Source organism: Leopardus geoffroyi, chromosome A3, assembly GCF_018350155.1.
Source record: "Leopardus geoffroyi isolate Oge1 chromosome A3, O.geoffroyi_Oge1_pat1.0, whole genome shotgun sequence".
NCBI lineage: Eukaryota > Metazoa > Chordata > Mammalia > Carnivora > Felidae > Leopardus > Leopardus geoffroyi.
In genome coordinates, this window is record NC_059336.1 from 118,816,873 (window position 1) to 118,844,821 (window position 27,949).

A 27,949-nucleotide genomic window follows, 5' to 3' on the forward strand; every position below is an offset into this window, starting at 1 on the left:
ATCAGTGGTGACCTCCCTGCCCGTCGCCCGCTTCGCGCGCCTGGGCGCCTCCTGCTTCCGCCTCCCGGTGACTAGCGGTGCCGCCCCTTGCAAGGACCACCACCCTCTCCCCAGCCTCCATCGTGGTGAGACGTGTCTCCAGCGCCTTCCTCAAACTCTGCCCCCGCCACGCTAGTTAGGCAGTTTGGTTACGGTCCCCCAGTCAACCAGTCACTGACACACAGGACACAGCCACTCCTTGGTGACATCCTGCCCTTTCACACAGGGCAGCCATTCACTGTGAACTTCACATTCAGGACGTGGCCGCTCACCTTGTGACGCCCTGCAGTCCTGCAGTGTTCAGCTATTCACAGTGGACTTCCCATACTGGACACAGCCATTCACACTGTGGCACCCAGTCACATAGGTTTCAGCTATTGGGTGGATGGCATTCCACATAGAGTCACACACACACAAAGGTTAAAGTCACATACCATCACTCTACACCGTCTTTCATAATGTCAAGTAAGTACAATAGATACGTACTCATCCCCCACTTTGTACCAGGCAGTGGGATACCCCTGGAATGCTCTTGCCTGTCGTCACTGGAATGTGGAAACGAATAAGTAATCTAATAGAGCAGTGGTTCTCAGCCGTGACTGAAGATTAGAATCATCTGGGAGTTTTGTTGTGTTTTTTAATTTTTTTAATGTTTATATTTTTGAGAGAGGGAGAGACAGAGCGTGAGCTGGGGGCAGAAGGGGGGTGGTGGGCAGAGAGGGAGACACAGAATATGAAGCAGGCTTCAGGGTCTGAGCTGTCAGCCCAGAGCCCGATGTGGGACTTGAACTCATGAACCATGACATCATGACCTGAGCCGAAGTTGGCCGTTTAAATTTTTTTTTTTTCAACGTTTATTTATTTTTGGGAGAGAGAGAGACAGAGCACGAACGGGGGAGGGGCAGAGAGAGAGGGAGACACAGAATCAGAAGCAGGCTCCAGGCTCTGAGCCATCAGCCCAGAGCCTGAGGCGGGGCTCGAACTCACGGACCGCGAGATCGTGACCTGGCTGAAGTCGGACGCTTAACCGACTGCGCCACCCACGCGCCCCCCGAAGTTGGCCGTTTAACCGAGCCACCAGGCGCCCTTCATCTGGGAGTTTTAAAAACAACCAGCCCCCAGGCCTCACCCCCTGCTATCGTTGGCTTGGAGAGGAGACTAGGTATCAATATAACTTAGAAGTTCTTTGGAAGATTCAAATGTGTAGTCAGGGTTGAACCCCTGCGGTAGGGCACAGGGCTAGCTAGATAGGGGAAGTACTAGGTGCAGTGAGAGCACTGAGGAGGGTGCCCGAACACCATGGGTCAGAGCAAGTGTACCCGGATGTTAAGTGATGATACATTTAAGGTGAAACCAAAAATTGAGTAGGAGTTTCCCAGGCAAGGGAGAGGTGGGAAGAGAATAGTTGTTTCAGGAGCAGAAACAGCGTAAGCAAAAGCCTGGGTGTGAGAGACTTCTTAAAGGAACCAAAAGAAATCTGGTGTGTCTGGAGCATATGACATGGTCAAGAATCAGGCTGTGAGCAGCTACACAAGGGATGTGAGAGTTTAAGGATGGGGGAAAACCATCAAAGAGTTTTACAAAGGGGTGAGCAACACGACCGGCGTTATGTTTTAGAGGAATCATTCAGGCGACTTGGAGAATAGATTGATTGGAGGAGGCTGAGAATGGAAACAGGCCAGTTAGGAGGCTGTTAACAGTACTTCGGCATGGCAGGTGGCTGCCTGGACTGGAGGAGCTTGGGAGAGGAGTGAAGATCTTTAAGACAGGAGGCAGAATGGAATAGGACTTGGTGTTTGGAGGTCAGGAGAGGAGGAGAAATCATGAAGGATGCCCAGGTTTCTGACTGTGTGAGTCAGGGATGCATGGCGGTACCAGTCCCTGGGTTAAGGAAACTGGGGAAGGGAAGGTTTGAGGAGGAAGAGGATGCGTTCTGAACTCAGACACACAGAGGTTAGGGTGCTGGTAGGTGTTCTAATTGCTTTTTCTTAGATTCTGTATTTGTGTATTTGGCATCCGTTAGTCACAGGGCCAAACTAACAGCTGAAGGTGACATTTCGTCTGCAATCCAGAGCCCATACTCTGAGCCACTTCTTTGATCTAAATCTCACACGACAAGCCAATATTTCCCCTGTCCTAAATCAACCCAGGGTCAGGTATCACATAACTAGGGACAGTCCCTATGTCCCAAAGCCTGCCTGATTACTCAAACTAGCCCATTCTAAGCTGTCTACTTTGCCCTGCCTTGCCTTTCCACTTAATAAAGGCTGTGGCCTCTGCCTTCCTCCTTGCTCCTTTCTGCCCATGACAGAAGCCCACTGGGGTTTCCCCCTGTCATCCTGTGTAGTGAGCTATGCCTGTCGTTTCCAGGATAACTGGATCACTAAATTTTTCTTTCAATGACATTGACCTCTCCACGTTGTCACTCAGTCACCTTTATACATTAAAATCTAGGCACAAATTAGAGGATGTTCATTTCCTGAAGAGGTCTGGGGCTTGGGGCTTGGAATTTGAGGTTTGGCAGCCATCAGCATTTAAATGATATATTCGTTTTCAGGGTTGCCATAACAAAGTACCACACACTGGCTGTCTTAAACAACAGAAGTTTATTGTCTTACAGTTCTGGGGACTAGAAGTCCAACTTCAAAGTGCCAGAAAGATCGGTTCCTTCTGAGAGCTGTGAGGAAGAATCTGTCCCAGGTCTCTTCTCTGGCTTCTGGTGGTGTGCTGGCAATCTTTGGCATGTAGAAGCTTCACGGCCACAAGAACATGCTACCTGCATCTTCACAAGATGCCTTCCCTGTGTGTGTGTGTATCTATGTCCAAATTGGCCCTTTTTAAAATAGTTTATTTATTTATTTTGAGAGGAGAGAGAGCAAGCAGGGGACGGAAAGAGAGACAGAGAATCCCGAGCAGGCTCTGCACTGTCAGTGCATAGCCCAACCTGAGGCTCAAACTGTGAGATCATGACTTGAGCCGAGACCAAGAATCGGATGCTTAACCAACTGAGCCACTCCAGAGCCCCCAAGTTTCCCCTTTTCACGTGGACACCAGTCAAATTGGAGTGGGGTCGGCTCACCCTACTCCAGTAGGACCTCATTTTCACTACTTATACCTGCAGCGACCCTACTTCCAAATAAAGTCACATTCTGAGGTATTGGGGGTTAGGATGTCAACATATGACTTTTTGAGGGACTCAGTTCAACCCATAACAGATAGCGATGGAAGCAACATGAACAGACAGGAGTGAGGGGAGAGCCCAGAGGAACTCTGTTGCGTAAAGAAAACTAAGAAGAAACGAGTAGGAGAAGATGGTGTTGCTGGGCAGTGGGTCCCATAATTCTCGCAGGTAGTGTCCAGCAATGTCCACCATAGGAAGGAGGACAGAATGACTTCGATGAGAGTCAGTTGTTCTGAAAGATGCAGATTGGAAGGAGCTGAAGGAGAGGGAGACGTTGAAGATTCTGAAGAGATAAGTTATTCCTTTGAAGAACTAAGTCCTTGTGGGGTGCCTGAGCGGCTCAGTTGTTTGAGCGTCTGATTCTTGGTTTCAGGTCCGGTCATGATCTTGCAGTTTGTGATGACTGCACAGAGCCTGCTTGGATTCTCTCTCTCCCCCACTCTCTCTGCCCCTCCCCTGCTGATGCGTGCACACTCCTGTGCTCTCTCTCTCTCTCTCTCTCTCACACACACACACACACAAAAAGAAAGAAAGAAAGAAAGAAAGAAAGAAAGAAAGAAAGAAAGAAAGAAAGAAAGAAAGAAAGAAAGAGAAAGAGAAAGAAAGAGAAAGAAAGGGAGAGAAAGAAAGAAGGAAAGAAAGAAAGAGAAAGAAAGAAAATAAAAGAGGAAGGAAGGAAGGAAGGAAGGAAGGAAGGAAGTCCTTGGGCCAGTGGGTGAAGATGTAGTCTGAAGCCTAGGAGGAATTGATCATTGTGACAAAAGTAGGTGACACTCCATTTTGAGTAGGTGACATTTTGCTGGCAAATGACTGCCACCATCACCCTTAAGATGACACTTTTCCCAGCCCTCTCGCCAACCATGTCTCGTATGCAGCCGCTTCTCAGTGATGCACCTGGTCACAGCCACCCAATGACACCTTCCCTGGAAACCAGCAGTCACAGCTGTCATTTGAGCATCACAAACAACTCAGGAAAGAGTTCAACCAACTACCCTAACACATGTACCGCTACTGTCCTCTCCTGTCACACCCCCGGACAATCATTCCCACCCTGGCCATACGCTCTCAGGGCCATGTTGTCGCTCTGGATACACAGTCACACAAAATACCTCTACTGTCACAAGTGCCTCACGCACACGGCCGCATCCACTAGTCACAGCCACACTAACAGTTCCGTCCTGTCTTGTACACAGGCTGGGCGCCGGCGGGCAGTGGCACCGGCAGCACCACCACAGTTAGGCACGCTTCTCCTGAACACCAGCATCACCAGCTGTCTCTCTAGAAGTCTGTCCCTGTCTCTCTCACGGAGACACGGGCACACGCGCGCACGCACACGCGCGCCGGGGCAGCGGGGAGGAAGCCCGGCGCGGGCTGCGGAGGGCGGCGGCCCTGCCCGCGGCCGCTGGCGCTGCGGACTCTGCCCGGGCCAGGGCGGCGGCCGGCCGGAGGGCGACGTGGAGCGGCCACGTGGAGCGGCCCGGGGGAGGGCCCGGCGGCGGCGAGCCGAGGCGCGGCCGGCGCACAACCTCCAGCCGCCGCGAAGCCGGACCCCAGCCCTCGCCGCGCCGCCGCAGGTGGGTCCGCAATCGGCGTCGGGCGGCCTCGCCCCCCGGCCTGGCGGGCTGGGGGCCGCGGGGCCGCGGGGCGGGGGCGGCCTCCGGCCTCTGGGGGCCCAGGCTGCGGGCGCCGCCCCTCTGCGTCCCCGGGCGGGGGCGGCGAGGAGCGGCGGCTCCAGCCTCGGGGCACCTCCCGGGAGGAGGTTACCCCGGAGGGCGAGTAGAGGAAGGGGCTGGAGAGCGAATCCCGAGCTCTCTAGGCGTGGTGATGGGGTTTCACAGTTCCCGGCCGCCTTTCCCCCCAATGTCTCCTTTGTCTCTCTGACATCGTGGGAGGGAGGTTGGGGGCTGGCAGGAGTTTCATCCTCATTTGACAGATGAAGAAAAGGGGACTGGGGAGGGACCCCAGCTGGGGCCAGCTGGAAGTGTTAGGGTGGAGACCAGCTGTCAGGTGTGGGGGACCTTTTTGGCCGTAAAGCCACTCTCTCTTCTTTTGGGGGAGGGGAGTGTCCTGGGAGGCACAGGGGGCACCAGAGGGATAAGTTAAGGGTGAGGATTTGGTTCAAAAGAACTTTGGGACAGTTAGACTCAGCCAGAAATGGGATGGATGCCCTATGAGGTGCTAGACTCCTGCCCTGGAAAGTCAAGCGGGGGCTGAATGGCCATTGACAGGGATGCTGTGGAAGAAAGCTTTGCATTGGATGGGAAGCTACCCAAGATAAAAGGCCCCTGCCACTTCCTAGATTCTCTGGGAATACTCAAAGAGCATGCGCTCGCTGCCAATCATGTAACGGACATTATCCCACTGCATCTTCCCCAGGCCCGTACAAGGCTGATACTGTTGTTCCAGGCACAGAGAGACTCAGACACCCACCTAGGCCCCAGCGAGAGGACGGAGGGGCCGGGTTTGATCAGAGGTCTGACCCCAAGGCTGGGCTCCCCTCCCGTGCTCGGAGGCAAAGGCTTGAAGAAATCTGAGGCCTGAGAGTCGCTGTGACTGGGAGTGTATGAATGGGAGTGTGTGTGAAGGATGTGAGTAACTATTACATCACAACTGTTAACTATGAGTTGCAGTGGCTTTCGTGTCGTCATGAGAGTAAATTACGTTTATGAGCATCATAGTTATAGGAAATGATTAGGAACATTTTAATTGACAGGCAGTGGTTCAATAATGGCTTTATTTCTTCTGTTGCTTACAAAAGCTTCTGTAAATGCTGAGAAATGCCTTACGTGTGGACAAGTCACATTATGCCAACCTCATTACACATTACTTGAAGTGCTGTAGCTGACTTCCTTTAAGCAATATAGGTGGGCCATCTGTACTAAAAATGCCAGTTTGAAGCATAACTCCTGAGAATATTACTTGGATTGACATTAACAGTCCACATACAGTTATTCAAGTTTGTGACGTGAACTATCGTCAGAATGCTAAGGTTGTCAGGAGGGCCCAGGTTATTCCAGGTAGAAGGTAGAACAGCTTGGGCAAAAGCACTGTAAAGTGAAAGTGAGAGGTATTTTGGGAGCCTCTCCTCTGTTTGTAGCAGAGCATTAGTGTCATAGAGCACCGGAAGATGAGTGTAAAATGGTGACCTGATATCTATCTAATTGTAGAAGGCCTTGAAAATGCCAAGGTGAGGACTTTGGACTCTAATAGAAATAGGGTGCCACTGAAGATTTTGGAGTTCCAGCTAAGGAAGATTAATGTGATGTGGTATGGAGGGTCCTTTAAATGGAGAAGATACCAGAGGCAAGGGCCAGAGAGAGGCTACTGCATTAATTTGTGCAAGGAGTACTTCGTTATGCACTTAACATTCACTGTAACCCTGTGAGTTGCATACTGTTATTATCTCCCTTGTGCAGGTAAGGTAACTGAAGTTCAGTGAGGACAGCCTATGGTGGAGCTGAGATTTGAACCTAGGCCTGGTTGGTTCCAAAGCTCTGTTCTCTGTCCACTACACATGCTGCATAGTTACATACTTGTGATGGGTGCATATGACCGAGAGGAGGAGAGTACTGGTAATTTGTGTGGACAGGGTACATGCTTTTCAGGGCCCAGGACAAAAACAAAATTAAGAATTTCAAGATGGAGGGGTGCCTGGGTGGCTCAGTCCGTTAAACGGCTGACTCTTGATTTTGGCTCAGGTCGTGATCTTGCAGTTCATGGGTTTGAGTCCTACACTGGGCTCTGCATTGACAGTTTCTCTCTCCCTCTCTCTCTGCCCCTCCCCTGCTTGCACTCTCTAAATAAATAAACAAATAAATAAATAAACATTAAAAAATATATTAAAGAAAAAGAATTTCAAAACAGTGACAGCAGAGTATTACACTAAGCACAGGGCCCCTCCGAGAGCTGGGCCCCTGTTTGACTGCCCAGGTCACACGCAGTTCAGATTACTCAGACAACTTTAACAAACCGCCTCAAAACTTAGTGGCTGAAAACAATCACTTTGACTTTGCTCACGAGCGTGCCGTCTGGGCAGGGGTATGGAGACAAGCACATTTCTGCTCCATTCAGTGTGGGCTGGGGCACCTGGAAAGCTGGGGGTCGGAATCACCTGAAGGTTTGCTCTTTCTCCTGGATGGTCCTTGGGCTGGGGAGATGTGAGCGGCTGAAGGCCAGAACAGCCGAGGCTCCTCAGACATCTCGCTGTCTGTGGTTTCTCCAGTCTTTTCGGTGTGGTAGCTTCAGGGACGCCAGACTTCTTCCACGGCAGCTCAGGGCTTCAGACGCGCATATCTGCATGTAGGGAGAGAGAGAGGGAGAGAGAACCAGAACCAGGTACAAGCTATGTCACCTTTTAAGACCCACACTTGAAAGTCACGTAGCATCATTTCAGCTCTTCATTAGGAGTGAGTGGCTGAGTCCAGATCATATACAAGGAAAGGCAAATTAGACTCAATCCTTTGTGGGAAGACGTGTCAAAGAATTTGCAGACATGTTTTTTCAAACCAGCACATTTGGCCTAATGAGTGTGTACATTAGTGGGACCAGAGGGTGCTTCTCCTTTATGCCTGAGTTGCTACCCCCAGAGAGTCCTCTTTTAAAAGGCAACTCGTAGTGGATGATAACACATTAAGCCTGGATAATAGGTTTGGACAGCTCTGAGGGATTTAAATTACTTCAGTGCCTCCTGTAGGCGTAGGTCCTGGCAGAAAACAGATGGGGGTGGAGGGGTGCGGTAGTGTGGGGTATACCCACACCATCTGAGGGTATCCAGGGAGGGGTGGGGATGTGTGAAGCCAACTGCAGAGCAGTCCAAGAAAACTTCTGAAGGGGAAGAAGGCATTATTGTACAGCCAGGCATGGGATTTTACAAGATATGTAAACTCTTGTGTCAGTTATTTATTTATTTATTTATTTATTTTTAATTTTTTTTTAACATTTATTTATTTTTGAGACAGAGGGAGACAGAGCATGAACGGGGGAGGGTCAAAGAGAGGGAGACACAGAATCTGAAACAGGCTCCAGGCTCTGAGCTGTCAGCACAGAGCCCGACGCGGGGCTCGAACTCACAGACCGCGAAATCATGACCTGAGCCAAAGTCGGCCGCTTAACCGACTGAGCCACCCAGGCGCCCCAAATCTTGTGTCATTTAACCCTTTCCACACCCCACGAGAGGTCCGCCTCACGTGCCACACGAGAACCCGAAACACAGAAGTCACACAGCTACTGCGTTCCAGAGCCAGGATTTGGATTCAGGCAGCCTGAGGTTAGGGCCCCTTCCCTTACACTTTGGACTGTGCCACCTATGCCTTATAATTCTGTGTTTCTCTTTCTCTTAATCATTGCTTAACATCTGTATCTTTTCCTACTTATATATTTGCAAGCTTTAAGAAAAAAAAAGGAATAAGGACTTCTACTTCATACTCTCATCTCGCTTATAAGAGTGCCTCACATATAGTAGGTGCTCAATAAATATTGAAGAACTAAATACACTTTATCTTCATTCTACAAACTTAGTATTTATACTTGCCTTCCCTACAGATGCTCACCCTCCTGGCCTTTGTCATGAAAAGTCTTTGACATCTGGTGCTACCCATGCTGTCCTCTGTGGCATCTGGTCCCAGGATCTATACTTTCTGGCATTCTCCGTCTGGCCTCTTTCAGCCAGCTGGCCCTCTCAGCCATTATGTGCGTCTCCTTCCGCCTTAGAGAACCCTCAGCTGAACCTTGCCATCACCACCCCGGAAACCCAGCAGCACTCTGGATACCAGACCCCTTCACCTATATCCTCCTTCAGCCATTGTTTCCTGGGTGCTCCGGTGCCCTGCGGGCAGGACCTTCCCTCTAACCCTCCTGGGTAAGGCACACATCCCTGCAGTTCTTGCATTTCCACTCAGTCTCCATGGACTTTCTGTTGAGATTTCTGTCTTGAACCCCCTGTTGTAGTAGGCAGCGGTGTTGAAACCCTACTTGCCTCCAGTCCTCACTTGTCCCACTGCACTTGACTTACCATGTCCTTCGTGATACAGAAGTTTAAACCCTTGATATGTTCCAATCTGTCTATTTTTTCCTTTAAGACTTATGAGTTTGTAGTATTTACATTTTTTACGTTTACTTTTGAGAGAGAGAGTGCGCGCACGCGAAAGCTGGGGAGGGACAGAGAGAGGGGAACAGAGGATCTGAAGCAGGCTCTGTAGAGAGCCCTATGCGAGGTTCCAACTAATCTCGTGAGATCATGACCTGAGCCGAAGTTGGATGCTTCACCGACTGAGCCACCCAGGCGCCCCAGTATTTATCATTTTTTATTGCTCCGTCTTATAATGAGATTTGCTTAGCCATTGCCTAAATGTTAGACAATGTCAGGTTGTTTGTTTCTTTGACTAATATTTATAGCACAGTTATAGATATCTTTGTAGTTTCTTTTTCCATTTGAGTTCTTCCCTATGTAATCCTCAGGATGGTGTTATTGGGTCAGAGTTTCATGGCAATTAATACATATTTGCAGATTACCTCTCTAGAAACGTCTCAGGTTTGTAGTCCCTCAAGTGATATAGGTTAATCCTCACTGATTCAAATTATGTAATGGTTATAGGACTATTAAGATTTGCTATTTCCTTTTCCATCAGTTTTGCTACTAAGTTTTTCTAGGAAATTAGCTCTATCCTCTAAGAAGTTTTCAAATTTCTGCTGTTTCTATAGTTATGTCCCCATTTTCATTTTATTTGTACCTTTTCTCTTTGTTCTTAATGCGAATTGTCAGAGGTTTGTCTATTGAATTAGTCCCTTTTTACATTTATTTATTTATTTTTATTTTTTATTTTAGAGAGGGGGAGCAGAGGGAGAGAGGGAGAGAATCTTAAGCAGGCTCCATGCTCAGCATTCAGCCCAAATCAGGGCTCGATCCCACAACCCTAGGATCATGACCTGAGCCGAAACTAAGAGTCAGAAGCTCAACTAACTGAGCCACCCAGGTGCCCCTGTATTAGTCCTTTTAAAGAAACACCAGTGGGGCGCCTGGGTGGCGCAGTCGGTTAAGCGTCCGGCTTCAGCCAGGTCACGATCTCGCGGTCCGTGAGTTCGAGCCCCGCGTCGGGCTCTGGGCTGATGGCTCAGAGCCTGGAGCCTGTTTCCGATTCTGTGTCTCCCTCTCTCTCTCTGCCCCTCCCCCGTTCATGCTCTGTCTCTCTCTGTCCCAAAAATAAATAAACGTTGAAAAAAAAAAAAAATTAAAAAAAAAAAAAAAAAAAAAAAAAAAAGAAACACCAGTGATGGGGCACCTGGGTGGCTCAGTCAGTTGAGCTTCCGACCTGGGCTCCCGTCATGATCTCACTGTTCATGAGTTTGAGCCCCGCGTGGGGCTCAGCACTGACCACTCAGAGCCTGGAGTCTGCTTCGGATTCTGTGTCTCCCTCTCTTTCTCTGCCCCTCCCCTGCTCAGGCTCTGTCACCCTCTCTCAAAAATAAATAAATAAATAAATAAATAAATAAATAAATAAACATTAAAAAAATTATTAAAAAATAGAAAAGAAACACCAGTATTTGGCTTTGCTGCTCTTCTTTATCGTGTTCCTAATTTCTGCCATCTTTTATTACTTTATTTCTTAGTTTATTCTGTTTTACTAGCTTGTTGAGTTGGAAGGTTTAACTCATTAACTTTTAGTCCTTTCTTCTAATATACACTTTGAAGTCAATCCATTTTCCCTCTGATACCACTTTGGTTACCTATCTTGTTTTCATGCATATCCTCCCAGTATTATCCAATTCTAAGTATTTAACAGTTTCCATTATGATTTTCTTCTTTGATCCACATACAAGTATGACTTCTAAATTTCCAGGGGCGCCTGGGTGGCTCAGTCAGTTAAGCGTCCGACTTCGGCTCAGGTCATGATCTCACGGTTCGTGAGTTCAAGCCCCGCGTCAGGCTCTGTGCTGACAGCTCAGAGCCTGGAGCCTGTTTCAGATTCTGTGTCTCCCTCTCTCTCTGACCCTCCCCCGTTCATGCTCTGTCTCTCTCTGTCTCAAAAATAAATAAAGGTTAAAAAAATTTTTTTTTAATAATAAATAAATAAATAAATTTCCATATACGTGAGATTTTTTACATAATTTTTGTTATTGCTTTCTAATGTAATTGTATGTTAGGCATATAATACAGTGTGAGACAGATTCTTTTTTTTTTCTCTAACGTTTATTTCTAAGACAGAGAGAGACAGAGCATGAACGGGGGAGGGTCAGAGAGAGAGGAGGCACAGAATCTGAAACAGGCTCTAGGCTCTGAGCTGTCAGCACAGAACCTGACCCGGGGCTTGAACTCACAGACCGTGAGATCATGACCTGAGCCGAAGTCGGACGCTTAACCGACTGAGCCACCCAGGCGCCCCAGGCATATACTTTTTTAATGTTTATTTATTTTTTGAGAGAGAGAGAGACAGAGTGTGAGCAGGGGAGAGGCAGAGAGAGAGAGGGAGACAGAGAATCCGAAGCAGGCTCCAGGCTCCAAGCTGTCAGCACAGAGCCCGATGCGGGGCTCGAATTCACAAGCTGTGAGATCATGACCTGAGCTGAAGTCAGCCGCCCAACTGACGGAGCCCCCCAGGCGCCCCCATTTAGCCCAGGCATATTAAATGTTTTATTCAACCTTCTACATTCTTATTAATGTTTAGTCTGCTTAATCTTTCAAATACTAAATGAGATATGTTAAATTCTCTACCATGATGGCAGATTCGACTTTTCTCCTTGTAGTTCTGCCTGTTTTTTTTTTTTAAAGGCTTTATTTTTTTAGCGCAGTTTTAGGTCCACAGCAAAATTGAGAGGGAAGTATAGAGATTTCCTATATACCTCCCCCCTTCAGCCCCTCATGCACAACTCCCTTATTATCAACATTCCAGACCAGAGAGTCCAATCTTTATGACGGTTGAGCCTGCATTGACACATCATCACTCAAAGTCCATAGATTACGTTAGGGTTCACTCCTGGTGGTGTACATTCTGTGGGTTTGGATAAATGTATAATGCCATGTGTCTGTCATGATGGGATCGTACAGAGTAGTTTCACTGCCCTAAAAATCTTCTGTGCTCCTCCTACTCATCCCTTCCACCCCAGCCCCTAGCAACCACTGATGTTCTGACTGTCTCCATAGTTTAGCCTTTTCCAGAATGTCAGATAGTCAGAATCATTTAGCTCACAGCCTTTTCAGATTGGCTTCTTTCTCTTAGTAATATTCATTTAAGTTCCTCCAGGTCTTTTCATGGCTTGAGAGCTCATTTCTTTTTGGCATTAAATAATATTCCATTGTCTGGATAGACCACAGTTTATTTCTCCATCCTTCTACTGAAGGATATCTTCTTTGCTTTCAAGTTGTGGCAATTATGAATAAAACTGCTATAAACATCTGTGTGCAGGTTTTTGTGCGGACATAATTTTTCAGCTCCTTTCACTAAATGTAAAGGAGTGCAATTGCTAGATTGTGTGCTAAGAATATGGTTAGCTTTATACGAAACTGCCCAAGTGTCTCCCAGAGTGGCTGTGCCATTTTGCATTCCCCCAGCCACGAAGGAGAGTTCCTGCTGCTTCACATCCTTGCCAGCATTCGGTGTTGTCAGTGTTCTGGATTTTGTCTGGATTTTGGCAATTCTAATAGGTGTGTAGTGTTATGCCAGTTTTTATTTTGGATGTTCTGAGGTTATGTTGTTAGACACATACAAGTTCAGAATTATGTTATCCTCCTATGGGATTCAAGTTTTATGAATTTTGTAATGACATTCTTTTATTTATAATCATGCGTTAAAGTCTAGTCAATAAAGCTATAGTAGCTTTCTTTTGTCTATTGCTTTTTTTTTTTTGAGAGAGAGAGTGCCGATGCATGTGTAAGCAGGGGAGGGGCAGAGGGAGAGAGAATCCTAAGCAGGCTCCATACCCAGCACAGATCCTGGCACTGGGCTCAGTCTCAAGACCGTGAGATCGTGACCTGAGCTGAAATCAAGAGTTGGATGCTTAACTGACTGAGCCACCCAGGCGCCCTTCTACTTGCCTTTCCTTTTTAATTTTTTTTTAGTTTTTTTCTCTTGTAATGCCTTTCTTTGAATTGATTTTTTTTTAATTCCATTCATTTTTCCTCTGGTGGTTTGAGGTCATGCATTCCATTTCTATTTTTTTAGTGGTTATCCTTAAAACTTTTACATGCGTATTTAACAAAGTTGCTCAGTATGTCTACTTTCTTCCCAAACAACCGTCCGCACCTTACATCTTTTTTTTTTTTTTTTTTAATTTTTTTTTTTCAACGTTTATTTATTTTTGGGACAGAGAGAGACAGAGCATGAACGGGGGAGGGGCAGAGAGAGAGGGAGACACAGAATCGGAAACAGGCTCCAGGCTCTGAGCCATCAGCCCAGAGCTTGACGCGGGGCTCGAACTCACGGACCGCGAGATCGTGACCTGGCTGAAGTCGGACGCTTAACCGACTGCGCCACCCAGGTGCCCCCCGCACCTTACATCTTAATGTTGTCTAATATTGTAGCTCAGGCCACCTTTTCTGCCCCCTGTATTAACATAGTTGTCAATCTATGTTTGTTTATATTTTCCCAAATACTTTCTGATTTCTTTTCTGCTCACCATTTTCCCCTGCATTTCAAATCCTTTGGGGATCAGTTTCCTTTTTCCTGAAACAGATCCCTTAGAATTTCCTTTACTAGAGGAATGTTGGTGGCATATTCTCTAATTTGTTGTTTACTGAAATTGTTTTTATTTCACCTCATTCTTGAAAGATAATTTTGCTGAGACTGGAGTTCTAGAATGGCAATCTCCCCACCGCCGCTCCCCACCCCCACCCCCTTCCCCCTGCCTTTCTCAATGTATTAAGATACTACTGTAATCTGGCATCACTCTTGCTGTTGAGAAATTAGCTGTCAGTCTAATTATTCTTCCTTCTGGGGTACTTACCTTTTCTTTCTGCCTGCTTTTTTTTTAAAAAAAGTTATTTATTTTGAAAGAGAGTGCCAGTGGGGGAGGGGCAGAGAAAGAGAGAGACACAGAGAGAGACTCCGAATCCGAAGCAGGCTCCAGGCTCCGAGCCGTCAGCACAGAGCCTGACGTGGGGTTCGAACTCATGAACCTGAGATCATGACCCCAGCTGAAGTCAGACGCTTAACCGACTGAGCCACCCAGGCACCCCACCCATTGCATTTTAAAATCAACCTTTTCTTTGTATTTGTGTAAGTTATGTTTGTTTCTTCTTCAAATCTTCTTGGTCATTTTTATGTTCATATTCCTTCTGCATAGTTTCAAACTTCTCTTTGGTTTCTTGAAACATATTAAATATACCTTATATTCTCTGTATGATAATTCCAATGTCTTTAATTTTTGCAAGTCTGGGTTCACCCGTTATTGGTTAGCTGGCTCTCATTCACAGTGTCTTATTTCCTTGTATGTTTATGACTTTCTGGCTGTAAGGTCATGCTCACCGATACTCGGAATTTCTTTGAGCTGGGATTAGAGTTGTGTTTCGTGGACAAGATGTATAATTTCCTCTGCTAGTCAACTGGAGGTACCATCAACCAGGTACCACTTAAAATATAAATGATCTGCTTTAGGTTTTTGAACCACAGAGATAGCATTAATTCAGGTCCTGAACCCACATTAGAGCAGGCTTGTTACAAATTCTGAGGGAAGACTTTATCCTTTCTACCCAGCACCAAGGTCAAGACTGGCAAGATTTGTGCTGCCCTTCTTTGTGACACGTTTACTTTTCGTTCACCCTTAGATTGAGTCAGGCTGTTTGAATCCCAACTTTCCGTAGGGGATCTCCTATCAGTCTCCTCACGATGGGTGGGTCCAGACCTTATCTCTGGGCTCCTCTGTTGCACAAAGCACTCAGATTGATAGTGCAAATTCACCTGGATTTGGTTTGGCAGACACTTTTAAGGCAAAGCTGATTTCAAGCTCACTTTCCCCCCAGGATGACTGTTTTCACTGTGCTTTTGCACTCAGAATTTCTTACTTTCTTGCCAACTCAATGCATTTGAAAAAATACTATTTTTATCCAACTTTGGAGTTACTTTCTTTGAACATTTACAATCATAGTCTCCGACATAGAGATCTGGATATTCTTGTAGACAACCCTTTCACTGAGGTGTATCCAGACCCCTGAGGGCCCGCAGTTGATATGGAGATCTCAGTCCCAACTACCTCCCTTGGATGGACCCAAGACATGTCTTCTCTTTTGGGGACAACAACTGAAGCTCAAGCATCTGTGTTGCCAGCCAGTGTTCGTGTTTGGCCACTGGGGATTATGGACGCCAATAAACTATGTCGACTCGTGATATCTGTAGGGGCCACGTATGCAGAGAAAACTAAAGACGGCTTCCGTGCCTCTCAGTTGCTTTACCTTCTTGTAGACGTCCATGTTTTGCTGCTTCTTCCTCAAGGCAGTTCTGCTTGCGCAACTGCAGCCAGGCTCCCATAAGTGTCTTCCCGTTGGCCAGATGCTCACCTGCTCTACCCCACATCTCTTAGGAAGTCGATGTCCAACCTTGCAGTGCTTCTGAACCTTGTTAGAATCATGGAGCGCTTTGAGAATCTCATGAAATGTTTCTCCAGGAAAATCCAGTGCTAGCAAGAATGGCATTTCAGATGGTGCAGAGGGTTTCAGAGGGTTCCTGGTCCTCCGCCCAGGTGATTTGTCAAGCACCTGGCGATTGGTCTTCCTAGAAGTGGGACTAGGGTCTCAGGCCTCAGCTGTGGTGGGTGTGTGCCTCCTCAGAAATTCATATGATATGTACACGCACCTGGGAGTAATCAGAAAGCTCCATGTTCTGTGCTTTTGATCGATCCTTCCTCTGTTTGACTGTTTTCATATAACCAAGCGATTGTGTTGCCAGGGAGCTTACAGAAAGTAGGTCCAAAGGAAAGTTGTTGCTTTTTTTTTTTTTTTTTCTTTATATTGGGATTTCCTAACTGCATTTAGTAAATAGTTCCTGGGGCCACTGTTGGTTTGACCCTGATTTGTTTCCGTCCCTATGTGAGTTTAGATCTGTTGCAAGGAGACTGAGCCTTTATTGATTTGTTCTTGGGTGAGTTTTAATAAATACAAACTAACAGTCTTACTCTGCGCGAGTCTTCGTCTTTTTGTATCCCTATGCATTTCTGATTTGGCCTTTTTCTTAACCTCTCTGAGCTAGTTTCCATCTGCAAAATGAGTGACTGGACTGGATTAGATGTACTGAAATTGCACTTCTCCGAGCACCTCAGGGAGGCTGGTGGGGGGAGAGGGAGCTGGGTGTGGGGAGGGGCTCCTGCCCTAACTGCTGCTTCCACCACAGCAGGTCTGCTTTAGGCGCCTTCCACCTGGGGTCTGGAGTAAGATTCATTTTGAATGAATTCCACAGGGGATCCCTGATGTCTGTGCCTCTGCCCTGAGCAGGAGTCCTGTCACCTGGGTTGCAGGTGGGGGCAGGGAGAGAAGGTGCTCCTGTCTAGCCCACCGACCCTCCACCCCTTCCCCTTGACTCCCTACCTCTGTTCCTAGTTCAGTTCCAGGATGTTACCTTTGACAATGAGAGTGTTAGTGCTGCTGCTGCCCTTGGGTCAGGCCGCTCCCAAGGACGGAACCGTGAGGTAAGGGGATTCAGAGGGCAGGGCCGTGGGCTGGGACGGGGACAGTCTCTGGGGAATCTGAGGGTGTGGTGGGCCCCTCTGGGAGGCAGGAGATGGGGCTTTGTGCTCCCTGATCTCTGTATCTGAGCCCCGCTCCCTGCCCAGGTACTGCAGCCTCTAAGCCAGTTAGAACACCCCTTGCAGGGTGGGCATTCAGTACGCGTTTGCTGAGGTCACTGTGTCTGGGATCCAGGAGCTCCGTTCCCACGGGGTGTGAAGCATGAGGTGGAAGCTGTGGGCCAAGCAAGGGGCTGCGGTCCTCTTAGCAAGACCTTATAGTGGGAATGCCGACGACATCAAGATCATTAGCAGATCATTTCTATTTTGCGCGAGCATCCTTTGTCAAGGTTTTTGGTATGAATGCTACACAGTGGATGTGCTGGGTGGGGTGGAGGGACAGATCCAGGAGCAGCAGCGAGACTGGCAGCGGTGACAAAGGCCACTGCAGTGGCTCCTGCCAACAGTCTGGCTTCACAGGTCTGGACTGATTTGGGCAAACAGGTAGCCCTGTCCAGAACTGGGAGCAAACCGTGAGCTTTAAGGACTGAGAAAGAGACCCTGAGTAGGTTCAAACTCCAAAACCAACATAAATGCCCTCAGCTTGGAAAAAAGAATCCAGTCTGTGGATCTGTGGAGCAAATCGGGTCTGTGTAAAACTGGGCAGTGCCTCGGGGCTGAGCCAGAGACCTGCCCCTTGGGGCCTGGCACCAAAGTAGAAGGGTGACCACAATCCATGTGGTCTGGCCACCCGCTCACTGTTTTCCTGGATCTCCGACTTGTATCTACTAGGTGTGGCCTCATCCGGCCTCTGTCTAACCAGATGCTTTATTTGGGTTTTCACTTAGCATCTAAGTTAGGAATCTGCAAAAAGAATAGTCTGAGGGAGTAAGGTTCTGCTTCTGAGACCAGGAGGGCCCCCTCCCCACCAAGTTTTTGGGAATTTGAGAGAACAATGCCCTTCGGGTCTGGGGAGAGAACCCTACAAAGAGCTTGAGGGTGGAAGGCCGGTCGGCTGCATCCTGTGAGAGGCTCTTTGCAAGGCCGGCCCTTCTCTCCCTCCTCCAGGCTGGATCCTGACCTGCAGCAGCAGCCCTTGCCCAACCCCTTCCAGCCAGGCCAGGAGCAGCTCCGGTGAGTGGGCTGGTCTGGGGGGCAGGCCTGGGTCTGCAGACCGGCCTCTCTGGGGCTTACTTCCCGTGTTTCCACCAGGCTTCTGCAGAACTACCTACAGGGACTGGAGAAGATGGAAGAGGAGCCGGAACACATGAGCCGGGAGCAGGGTGAGGGCCTGGGCCGTGGGGCCGGCGGGTGGGGGGCTTAGGGCAGCAGAGTCAGGACTGACCCCAGGCCGTCGGGTGCCCCCTGCCTCCTCCATCTGTCCCTAGTGCCCCTTCTGATGTAGCTTCTTTCTCCCCCTTAGTTCTCCTCTACCTCTTTGCCCTCCACGACTATGACCAGAGTGGACAGCTGGATGGCCTGGAACTGCTGTCCATGTTGACCGCAGCTCTGGCCCCTGGAGCTGCTGATTTTCCTATTGCCAACCCGGTAAGCCCTGCCGGCTGGGGGGCCCCTTCTCCCCCACGAAGGAGACGCCGCTTCTTGGGACTTCGGGTTTTCTCATCATGACGCTTTTGGTGAATCCACTATAAAAGAAATGCTCAAAGCACTGCATGGCAGGGATGTAGGAAGGTGTTGGGAGGGTCAGGGCTTCTGGGAACACCTCTGTTCACTGTAGACTTCAGAGCAACTGTGTGCTTCCACAGGTGATCCTGGTAGTGGACAAGGTGCTCGAGACCCAGGACCTGAATGGGGATGGGCTCATGACCCCTGCAGAGCTCATCAACTTCCCAGGAGAGGCCCCAAGCCACACAGAGCCCAAAGAGCCTCTGGAGCCACAAGATGTTGGGAGGCAGTCCCTGGTGGCTAAAAGCCCATCAAGACCAGAAACGCAGGAAGCCCTGGGTCCTAGAGGAGAAGATGGGGGACAGGTAGAGGCCAGAAGGGAGTCCTTGGAGCCTGTACAGGAGGCTGGGGGACAGGCAGAGGCTGAAAGAGAAGCCCCAGCCCCTGGAGCGGAGGCTATAGGACAGGCAGAGGCCAGGGATACTGGAAAGGAAGCAGAGGAGCTTCCAGGGGAAACACTGGAGTCGAAGGACACCCCAAATGACTTTGAAGTTCATGCTGTTCAACTGGAGAATGATGAGATATAAATCTTGAGGTCACAAGTTTGCCTCCCTAGGAGTCTCAGTACCAGAACATAAGCCCCGGAGAGTCGTGTGTGTGTGTGTGTGTGTGTGTGCGCGCGCACACGTGCTGCGACGAGGACCGCCTCTTTGTCCACTTCCTGGCCCCAGTAGGGACAGGTCTTTCTGTGCAGCTCAGGGAGACCCTAAGTTGAGGGGCAGCTTTAGGGCCCAGACAGCCAATAAAAAACTGAATGAACTCATCCACTCAGGCCGTCTACCTACAGGTCTAGCCTGCCTGATCTCAGGGACACAGGGGGTTGGGGACCGGGAGGGCCTCTCGGAGGGGCTTCGGCTTTCCCAGTGTTCGTGGACGGTGCCCGGCAAGCAGGCTGCAGCAGTAGGGCCCGGCCGGCTGCAGACAAGCCGGGGAAGAGAGCACAGCCTCTCCCTGGAGCCCGAGTGCTCCTCTTCCCGCCCCCCCCCCCCCCCCCCCCCCCGCCACGAGGTGTTCAGACACCCAGAAGCCTCCTGCAGCTCCGAGCAGGTCTTCCCCACCACCCTGTATGTGCCCACCCCCAAATATTAACAAGAACTGCCATTTATTGAGAGCCTGGTCCGTACCAGCCATCATGCTGGACATTTTAAATTTTTTTTTTTTCAATGTTTATTTATTTTTGGGACAGAGAGAGACAGAGCATGAACGGGGGAGGGGCAGAGAGAGAGGGAGACACAGAATCGGAAACAGGCTCCAGGCTCCGAGCCATCAGCCCAGAGCCTGACGCGGGGCTCGAACTCACGGACCGCGAGATCGTGACCTGGCTGAAGTCGGACGCTTAACCGACTGCGCCACCCAGGCACCCCAATGCTGGACATTTTATATGTTGTCTGATTGTACCCTCACAATAATTCTATGACCAGGCAGAATTAGCCCCATTTGACAGATGAGGAAACTGAGGAAGACAGCATTCAGTAATACACCCAAGGTGACACTGCTAGTTAAGTGGCCGATTTGGATTCATGTGTGTCAGACTGCAAAGCCCAGGCTCTGTATCACATTCTGTGGCCTCACACACCCTGCCCCAACTCCCCTCAGGCCCCGTCTCCCTCCGGGACAGCAACTGTATCCTGGGGCACATTTGTGGCTGAAGCACAGCCTTAACTACAGGGCGGCTCTAAGGGTGGGGCTTGTTGGTTCTGGGACAGTCACGGGGGGGGGGGGGGGGGGGGGGGGGGGGGGGGGGGGGAGATATTTTTAGATTGTGAAGGCACCACCAAACCAGAGTAGGCTCCCTGCCCACTGGCCCATCAGCTTGGCTCAACCTTGTGGACAGTCCTGGAGCCTTAAGACTGGAGTCTTGTGACAGCCCAGGGGCCCAGAGGAGATTTTCAAATGGGCGTATTGTTCGGAAGGTTCCCTGGGGCACAAGGACAGAAGTGTCCCCCTGCCCCCAGCCAGGAAGCCTCACGGTCTCTACCCACCCCCTGTGGCTCCTCCTCACCAGACCGGCTGGGCCACCACCAAGGGCACAGCTGGAGGCAAGTCTGGGGTACTTCCCTGCTGCTCTGGTGTAGGCAGCCCCTCCTCTGGGCCTCGGCAAGGAGGTTAATTTGGGGACTAGAGAAGAAGAGGGTGAAGGGCTGTAGTATCAAAGCCTCCGGAGTCCTCAGCCAGAGCAGTTCAGGAATCAAGGACAAACAGACTGGCAGAAGGAAGCTGGCTTTGGGGCAGATTTATTTCTGTGTGGCTCAGCAGTGTGAGAGAGACACAGGACACAGGCGGAACCCTCCCGCGGTCTGCATCCGCCCAGGGAGCAGGGCAGCCCATGTGCCAGGCTGGATGGAGGGGAGAAGGCAACGGCGGCCGGTGATGCCAGCCTCCAAGGAGGGGGGTAGTGTAAGCCAGCAACCGCCACCATCGGGCATTCACACAATGCCATCAAAGCCCTGCAGGCCACACTTCTTGCCGGCCACCTGGCAGCCAAATCTCAAAGCCTCCTGCATACTCTTCCCTGGAGGGACAAATAGCTAGATGAGCTCGGTCCTCCGGGCAGAGGCAGGCCTCAGCCCTGGGCCTCGTGCCGGGGTGGGGGTGGGGGGTACTCACCCTGGGACAGGCTGAATATGACTGAGGCGTTGAAGGTGTCTCCGGCCCCCAGAGTATCCACCACCCGGGGTGGAGGGAAAGCATCCGAGTGAAGCAGCTGTCCGTCAGGGCCCAGGGCATCAGCGCCCTCCTCAGCCCAGGCGCAGACTAGCATAGCCCTGCAAGACCCTCCACTCAGCTGGGCTGTCAGCCCACCCGGGCCCCCAGCCTCACCTCCCTCCCCAGGGCGGCCCCCAGTGTCCAGGCTCACTCACGCTCCGTACCTAAGGCCCCTTCCTGGCTTTCCCCTGCTCACCCTTTCCTCACACGACCATACAAGCCCCTCAGGGCCTCCACTGCTGACCGGAACCCCAAGTGCCTGGCCACATCTTTGCTGACAAACACCTGTGGGCAGTGGAAGAGAGGCTGACGGTTACCAGCTAGTCCTAGTCCTGGCTCAGTCACTCACCACCAGCAGCCTGGCGTTGCCCCCATAGTGCAATGTCACTCCTCCAACGTGGCCACCTAAATCCCCAACGTAGTATCTCGCTGTCCCACTGGGATGCGTTTTCATACTTGCTCTAGATATGCTAGAATACAGCCCTGTAAATTGTGACGCAAAAATCCCCGGTTTATTTGTTCTAGAGCAACGAATGTCCCTGCAATTGAAAACCCACAGCGAGCCTTGAGCGCCATCTGGCGGTGAGAGCTACCACTGCCACGTTACACCTCTGGCTCTCGCGGGCGTTTTTGTTTTGTTTTCCTAATGCAACTACGCCCTCTGGGTCGTTTCTTCACCTATAAAACAAAGGGGGCAGGGGTTGTAGAGCTTCCTCAACACCAGCTACACATTAGAACTTCCAGAGAGAGTTTTGTTAAAAAATACTTCAGCTGAGCTCCACCCCCACCAATCAAATAAAAACCCAGGGTGTGGCTCAGGCACCCGTACCTTTGTGCCGCCACAGTGGAGGTCCAACCAGCTCAGGCTATGATGCCAGGATTGTCACTCAGATTTCATTTCCATTCCAGAACTGCCCAAACTTACCCTATGCAAGTCCCCTCCCATCCTCCCTCACCCCTCAGTGGCCCCCACAGCCTGCCACCCACCCCAGAGTTGGAGGACACCTGAGAGAACAGTCCCATTCTTCCATTTGACAGAAGGAGAGACTGAGGAGGCCCAGGGAGGAGATGCTCCCACGCAGGGTGCTCCGAGGCTGGCTCTAGTAGCCCCCCTCCTTGGCTACTCTCGTACCTATGCACCCACTGGGACGGAGAAATTTTGCTCCGTGGCCACTGCTGAGGCCTGCACGGGAGCCCAAAGCTGGGGGCCTCTTTGCCCCCCACCTGCCAATGACACCAAGCCATTCCAGGTGTGGGAGGCAGAACAAGGGAATGCTTGGCTCCCTTTAAGAACCAAATTAGCAGGATGTGGCAAGGGGAAGCTGTGTGGGCCACTCACCACGTCTCCATAGCCAAACAGCTGGAACAGCTCCTCTCGGGGCTTCTCCACTTCCACGGACACTCGGATCTTTTGACCAGGAGGCTGCCTGGCATTGTGCTGTTCTATCCGCTGCAGCATCTGCACCTGTTCCGATGCATTCCGGCCCTGGGTCGGGGCGGGGCGGGGCAGCTCAGGACCAGCTGGGCATTGCCCAGCTGATCTGGCTCATTCTTCCCTCCCTGCTGGAATTCTGGGTGAGGGGAGGCAGGGGGCGGGAACTCCATTCTAAGTTTCAAAATTCTAGAGCAGTCATGGACCTTGGAGACCTTATTAACCAGCCCCCCCCCCCACCCCCCATTTCACAGAGGAGGAGACAAAAGAATAAAAGAGAGACTTTCTTAAGGACCTACAGTAAATTAAATCACAAGGCTAGGATTAGAACTTGGGACTTCTCAGAGTCTAGAGGAGGTGGGCAGTCTGGAACACAGAAAGCATGGGCCTTTGCCTGGAGCCGGCATCCTGCTTCTGGTGCCTACACCCTGCTGTGTGACCTTGAGTAAGTCACCCAATCTTTCTGGGCCTTAGTTTCCTACCTGAAAACACAAAGAAGAATGGAGAGGGGATGAGGGTAGTTGGATTCATTTATCTCTAAGGTACATCATGGTTCAAAAAAACTAAGAAGGCAAAATATGTGGAGGACCTGGCACGTTGAGCCCCTCAAAACACAGGTAGGGCAGGACTTGCCTCAATGTGGATCCACTTGAACCGGGTCAGATCAACCTTGTCAAAGTCCGCAGCAGACACATCTGGCAGGTTCCTAAGTCATAGGACAGAAACGACAGAAAAGGCATGATGGTGAGGTCAGCCAAGGCTGGGATCTCTAACTGGTTGCTGGGGCCCCTTTGCCTGGTGCTGCCTGCAGCATGGCCAGAAACTACTCTACAGCACAGGCTTCTGAGGCTCAGCTCCAGGATAGGCGCTATTCCAGGCTAAACTCCTGACCACTCCTTGCCCCACTCAGTTCCATCCAGACAGGGGATTAGAAGCAGTTTGCTAGAATGCCCTTTGGGTGTTGGAGGCTGTGATATTTTCTAAGGGTAAACTCAACCGCAGCATGTGACAAGAGGCCAGTTGAGTGCCTTGGAGACCACATCTCCCAGAATACTCTAAGAGCACCAGGGACTACAATTCCCAGAATTCCCTGCCTTGCCAGCAGCACACACAGCTCCCAGCGTGCAATGCCCTGGTGATCTACAAAGGCTATGGCTGCTCTGGGTCTGGTCCTGTTCACTTCTGGCATCCCAGCCGTGACAGCACCACCGTTCTAAGTTCGGCGGCTCTGTGTTACAACTCCGAGGCCAAGGTTGGTGCTTGAGGATGAGTTTTTATTTGGCTGACTTAGGTGTGGAGCCCTGGGAAGGGTCCGCCTTGACCAGTGAGCTACACCTAACCTATATTCCTCCCGCTCTGCAGCCGAATCCATCCAGTTAACTAGCTGAGTACCTGGGCCTTTCTGAGGCTGCTTCCCCATTTGGTAGATGGGTCCAAACCCACCAGCTTGTTGCAGTTGAAGGTAACGTGTGTGGATCTCCCTACACTGAGGCCAGAGGGCAACAAACGTTTCTCCTTGGAACTCCCCTCCTTCCCTTCTTGTGAATACCCATGTGGTGTCCTTGATCAAAGTTGCTACAGATTGTTACTTGATGGGCAGAACACTAGGATTGACCGAGGTGAAGGTCATTGCTAGCGTATATGCCCACTCACTTATTCATTGCGACACACTGAGCCCAGAGACCACTGGCCATAAAGCTTGTCCTAGGATAATTGCCCCTCTTCCCCAGGTCCAGTAGTCATGCCGGGCAGTAGGGACAGCCTGAACCCCAGGGCTGCTGGGTGTGGACCACCTCAGCCCTAACATAGTACCTGGCACATGCTAGATTCTTAGTAAGCTAAATGTCTGAGATTCTTCGGGAGGCAATCTAGGGGAGACAAGAAGGGTCTGGGCCCACAGGGCCTCTCCCTAGCAGCTTGGGACTTTAAAGGTATTCCCTCCAGATCAGATGGCCCTGATCTGCTGACCCAATGTTCCCCTTCCCTCTACTTCAGCAACAGCTGTGAATTGTGTGTGGCATTTGGCCTGGCTTCATTATGCAGGGAGCTTCGCGGTGGGCTCATCTCTTCTGAACACCCAAACCCAGCTCCTTGGTGCCATGCTGCAGGCTGGCAACCCTGGGGCTGACCCTGGAAATTCCAGTGAGTCCCCTTCAGGGCTTCAGATGGTTTGAATCACACCTCCTGTCCCCCGCTCCTCAGAACAATTTCCCCACACCCATACCCAGGCTGCTGATTGGCCAATTACGGAGGAATTACATCACGAATTATGTTTTGCGCAGGCCTGCCTGCCCATCCTTGGTAGTGACCGAGGCCAAGTCACCAGGCAGAACAAAGCACATCTCTTCCCACCTCACTTCTCTCCTAATTGAAAACAATTCAGAAATCACTGAGCAGTTTGGCATGAGGACAATTTCTGGTATAGAGAGAGGCGGCAGAGAGCAGGCAGTTGGGATGCCCGTGGTGGCGAGGGAGGGAACTGATTGGTGGGCTGTGCCAGGGCGAGGCCGGGGGGGCCTTACGTGTCGTAGAGCACAATGGTGCGGGAGCCATTGCAGTTGTTGACGATGCAGCAAGAGCATGGGGTTTCCCCTCTGCCCTGCCAGGCCACCTGAGACACATCCACGCCCCGCTGCCTGAAGTCGGCCACCAGGAAGCTTGAGGTGGAGCCCGAGCCAAGGGAAGGGCAAGGAGACACAAATTAGAGCCTACGAGTGGCCTGGGCCTCCCTCAGGGTTGAGGAGGGATGCCGGAGCAGGGGTGCCTCTCTGAGAAGAAGGGTCCCGTTCCGGGAGTTCGGTGATGGCGGCGGCGGCAGCTGGCAAGGTGCGGACAGGTGTACAAACCTGTAGGCATGGAGGATGGTGCGGCTACCACTGGCCTCGTTGATGATGACTGTGGAGATGGGGACAGAGCCCGTGGTCTGAAAGACTGTGTAGCGTAGGTCCACAGAATAGCGGCGGAGGTCATCCAGGACAAAACTGCCGAGACGGAGTAACCCAGGGGAGGTGTAGTTCGACAAGGTTTGGGGACTGGAGGGAGGCGGCAGGGACTCCGGCTGCAAAGGGTTTGGGGACTGGAGGGAGGCGGCAGGGACTCCGGCTGCAAGCAGAGGGGGCTAGGAGGGAGCCGGGAATCACCGTGCTGTCAGAGGCTATGCCAGGGGGCAGGAGAGGCAGGGGCACAGAGCCTGGAACTCAGTGAGAGAAACACTAAAGGATGTTCTTTTAGGTCCCGGCTGAGGTAAACTCCAACCCGGATCCTGTCCTTCAGTCTGACTCAAGCCAGAAAGGATGTGCTCAGTGAACCCAGATGGGGTACATCTGGGGGCCTGGAGCACGTGCCCTGTTTGAACGAAGCAGGTGAGGGCACTGTGGTCTGTCTCATGCAAAGCCTTGGCAGAACTGATAATTACCAAGGTGGTACTTCGCTCCCCAGCTGCCCTCTACACACTCATCCTCACGGTACTCTTCTCTCGGGAGTCCCTTGAGTGCTACTGGGATTCCACTCAGTCCGCGGCTGCCTCCGTGATGCCCGGCCAGGAAGTGGTGCTGCCTTGGTGAGGCCACCCACCACCCTCACCTCTCGTGGCAAGGTGAACCCCGCAGGCAGTGAGCTGGCTCCCAGTGCCTGATGCTCCTCGACATGGGGCCTGGTCCAGGACTCTTCCCCAGAATCCCCTCTAATCAGAGCGAGTGGGAGGTGGACCCTGGGGGAGACTGCGCCACCCCCACGCTTCCTGGCCGCAGCGTCTCTGGAAAGTGTCCTACGACCGCTGGTCCAGCCACCATCTTGGCCTTTCTCACGCTGGCTGGACAATACAGATTTGTATATAGGCATCAAGCTGGGGCATCATTCCTCGTCGTACACCTCAAAGATCCTTTAGATAGTAGGATCCTCCCAAAGCATGCAAACTACGGGATGGTTTTCCAAATGATTTTTTGCACCCTCCGTGCCTAGCACGTGGTAGGTGCTCATTAAATGCTTGCTGAACAAAGGGGGAGAATTTGGAATGGCCTACCTAACGGCATTATTGTTCCAGAAAGGTGAGTCTACCACCCTAAGCCAGAGGAACAGGAAGGAAGACAGCCACTGAAGAAGGTTGACAAGTGGCCAGCTATTGGCACCAGGTCCCTCTGTCCCACCTCACAGGGCGGGCCCTTGCCCACTGACTTGTTTTGTGCCGGATCACCGAGGAAGAGAATCTGGCCACAGCTCAGGGGGCTGGGCTCTGGCAGCACCCCCATGAAACCAGGGTTCAAAGGGCTGTGCTTCACAGGCCAGCAACCTGGCAGCCTGCCCTAGTGCCCACAGTGGGCAAAGTGTGGGCCTCACCTCCTGATAAGCGTTTGCTGAGTTGGCGGGGCCAGGGGTCAAAGGGCTCTTGGGTCCCCACAGCAGCCAACATGGAGAAAGCGTACGGGCCACCTACGGGCTGCAGCCTCACAGCCGGGGAGCTGGGAGGCCTGGGCCTGGGCCCAGCTTTAGCACGTGGCTTCAGGGTGTCCTCGGCAGGCTGCTCTTGTTGCTTTAGTGAACCATGGGGACACAGCAGTGGCCCTGCCCCCTCAGCTGGGGAAAAAAACCGTGGGCCTGAACCCTAGGACCATGGATGCTGGACATCCCCGAGGGAGGGTTGGGACAGCAGGTCCCTAGCTGCCTCCTGCCACAAGCATAGCCAGGATTAGGGACTTGAGAAGGGCAAAGTCACATCCATTGCAGAGTCTGTTGGAAGCAAGGAAGGAGAAGGTGGGAAGCTGAGCAGGCTCTGGGCAGTGGCCAGGGAAACAGGCTGTGGAAATAAAAGCTTTCACAGGAGAGCGTTAGCACCCGAGCAGCAAACAGCCGCGCTTGGGAGGGTCTGGGATGCTGGTGCCCCACTCTTGCCCCTCCCACCCATTTCTGGTGGCCACAAACCGTTTCTCACAGCCTGCCCCCAGCCCCCCACCCCCACCCAGGGTTAAGACTTCCTTCTACAAGGCAGTCTGCCCGCTCCTTCCTCCACTCACTCGGCAACATGGCCCGGGGCCAGCGAGCCCATGAAGGCACAGGGGGCTCCAAGCAGGGAGAGGACGGTGCAGGAATTAGATGCGTTGCCTCCACGCTGCCATCTCTGGGACAAGCACCTGCAAAACACAGGGAGGGTCCCTGCAGCTCCAGCAGGCTGATGCCAGGATAAGCAAGACCAAACGCAGTCCTGGGGCAGGGCCCCGGGGCGTGTAAAAGCTGGGAGGCCTCCCTCAGAAAGCATCTTGATTTTT

General features: G+C 51.2%; 2 protein-coding genes and 2 long non-coding RNA genes across 15 annotated transcripts in view; 2 read left to right on the top strand and 2 right to left on the bottom strand.

The window, feature by feature from the left end:
- CGREF1 (cell growth regulator with EF-hand domain 1) lies at positions 1-19,317 on the top strand. 4 transcript variants are annotated; one of them, XM_045447426.1, is made up of 6 exons: positions 1-125; positions 16,740-16,828; positions 17,933-17,998; positions 18,077-18,147; positions 18,288-18,412; positions 18,631-19,317. In XM_045447426.1, the coding sequence occupies exons 2-6, from the start codon at positions 16,752-16,754 to the stop codon at positions 19,075-19,077; spliced, it is 786 nt and encodes a 261-aa protein (XP_045303382.1). In that variant the 5' UTR covers positions 1-125; positions 16,740-16,751; the 3' UTR covers positions 19,078-19,317. The 4 variants fall into 4 exon arrangements, with proteins under 4 accessions (XP_045303382.1, XP_045303383.1, XP_045303379.1 ...); XM_045447423.1 differs by lacking the exon at positions 1-125 and adding an exon at positions 4,563-4,794; XM_045447425.1 differs by lacking the exon at positions 1-125 and adding an exon at positions 4,687-4,794 and having other exon boundaries at positions 16,745-16,828.
- The window catches only part of KHK (ketohexokinase), a 25,807-nt gene continuing 3,794 nt past the window's right edge, over positions 5,937-27,949 (bottom strand). Inside the window, exons 2-9 of one of the 9 annotated variants that reach the window (XM_045447428.1) lie at positions 27,698-27,814; positions 25,535-25,669; positions 25,211-25,345; positions 23,322-23,394; positions 22,596-22,742; positions 21,453-21,541; positions 21,158-21,315; positions 20,769-21,062 (exon numbers count right to left, since the gene is read on the bottom strand). In XM_045447428.1, coding sequence (XP_045303384.1) covers positions 20,977-21,062; positions 21,158-21,315; positions 21,453-21,541; positions 22,596-22,742; positions 23,322-23,394; positions 25,211-25,345; positions 25,535-25,669; positions 27,698-27,814 — 940 coding nt within the window. In that variant the 3' untranslated portion in view covers positions 20,769-20,976. Of the gene's footprint in view, positions 6,268-7,041; positions 7,514-20,768; positions 21,063-21,157; positions 21,316-21,411; positions 21,542-21,742; positions 21,935-22,595; positions 22,743-23,321; positions 23,395-25,210; positions 25,346-25,534; positions 25,670-27,697; positions 27,815-27,949 lie in introns of those variants that run through there. The other 8 variants (XR_006703716.1, XM_045447429.1, XM_045447430.1 and 5 more) reach the window with 8 other exon arrangements.
- Positions 13,374-14,181, bottom strand: LOC123581373. Its single transcript, XR_006703718.1, has 2 exons — positions 13,704-14,181; positions 13,374-13,455 (listed from the first exon to the last, which is right to left on the bottom strand). It is a non-coding gene; the product is annotated as an uncharacterized LOC123581373 (long non-coding RNA).
- Positions 23,820-27,949, top strand: part of LOC123581372 — a 4,524-nt gene continuing 394 nt past the window's right edge. The window contains exons 1-2 of the long non-coding RNA XR_006703717.1: positions 23,820-24,150; positions 25,295-25,514. This is a non-coding gene — a long non-coding RNA (uncharacterized LOC123581372). The remainder of the gene's footprint in view (positions 24,151-25,294; positions 25,515-27,949) is intronic.

What these genes read in the sequence shown, in the direction of transcription:
- CGREF1 (XM_045447426.1), top strand. Translation starts at nt 16,752, where the DNA reads ATGTTACCTTTGACAATGAGAGTGTTAGTGCTGCTGCTGCCCTTGGGT. An exon ending in CCAGGCCAGGAGCAGCTCCG is followed by an intron (nt 17,999 to 18,076) that starts GTGAGTGGGCTG and finishes TGTTTCCACCAG; the next exon opens with GCTTCTGCAGAACTACCTAC. An exon ending in ACACATGAGCCGGGAGCAGG is followed by an intron (nt 18,148 to 18,287) that starts GTGAGGGCCTGG and finishes TCTCCCCCTTAG; the next exon opens with TTCTCCTCTACCTCTTTGCC.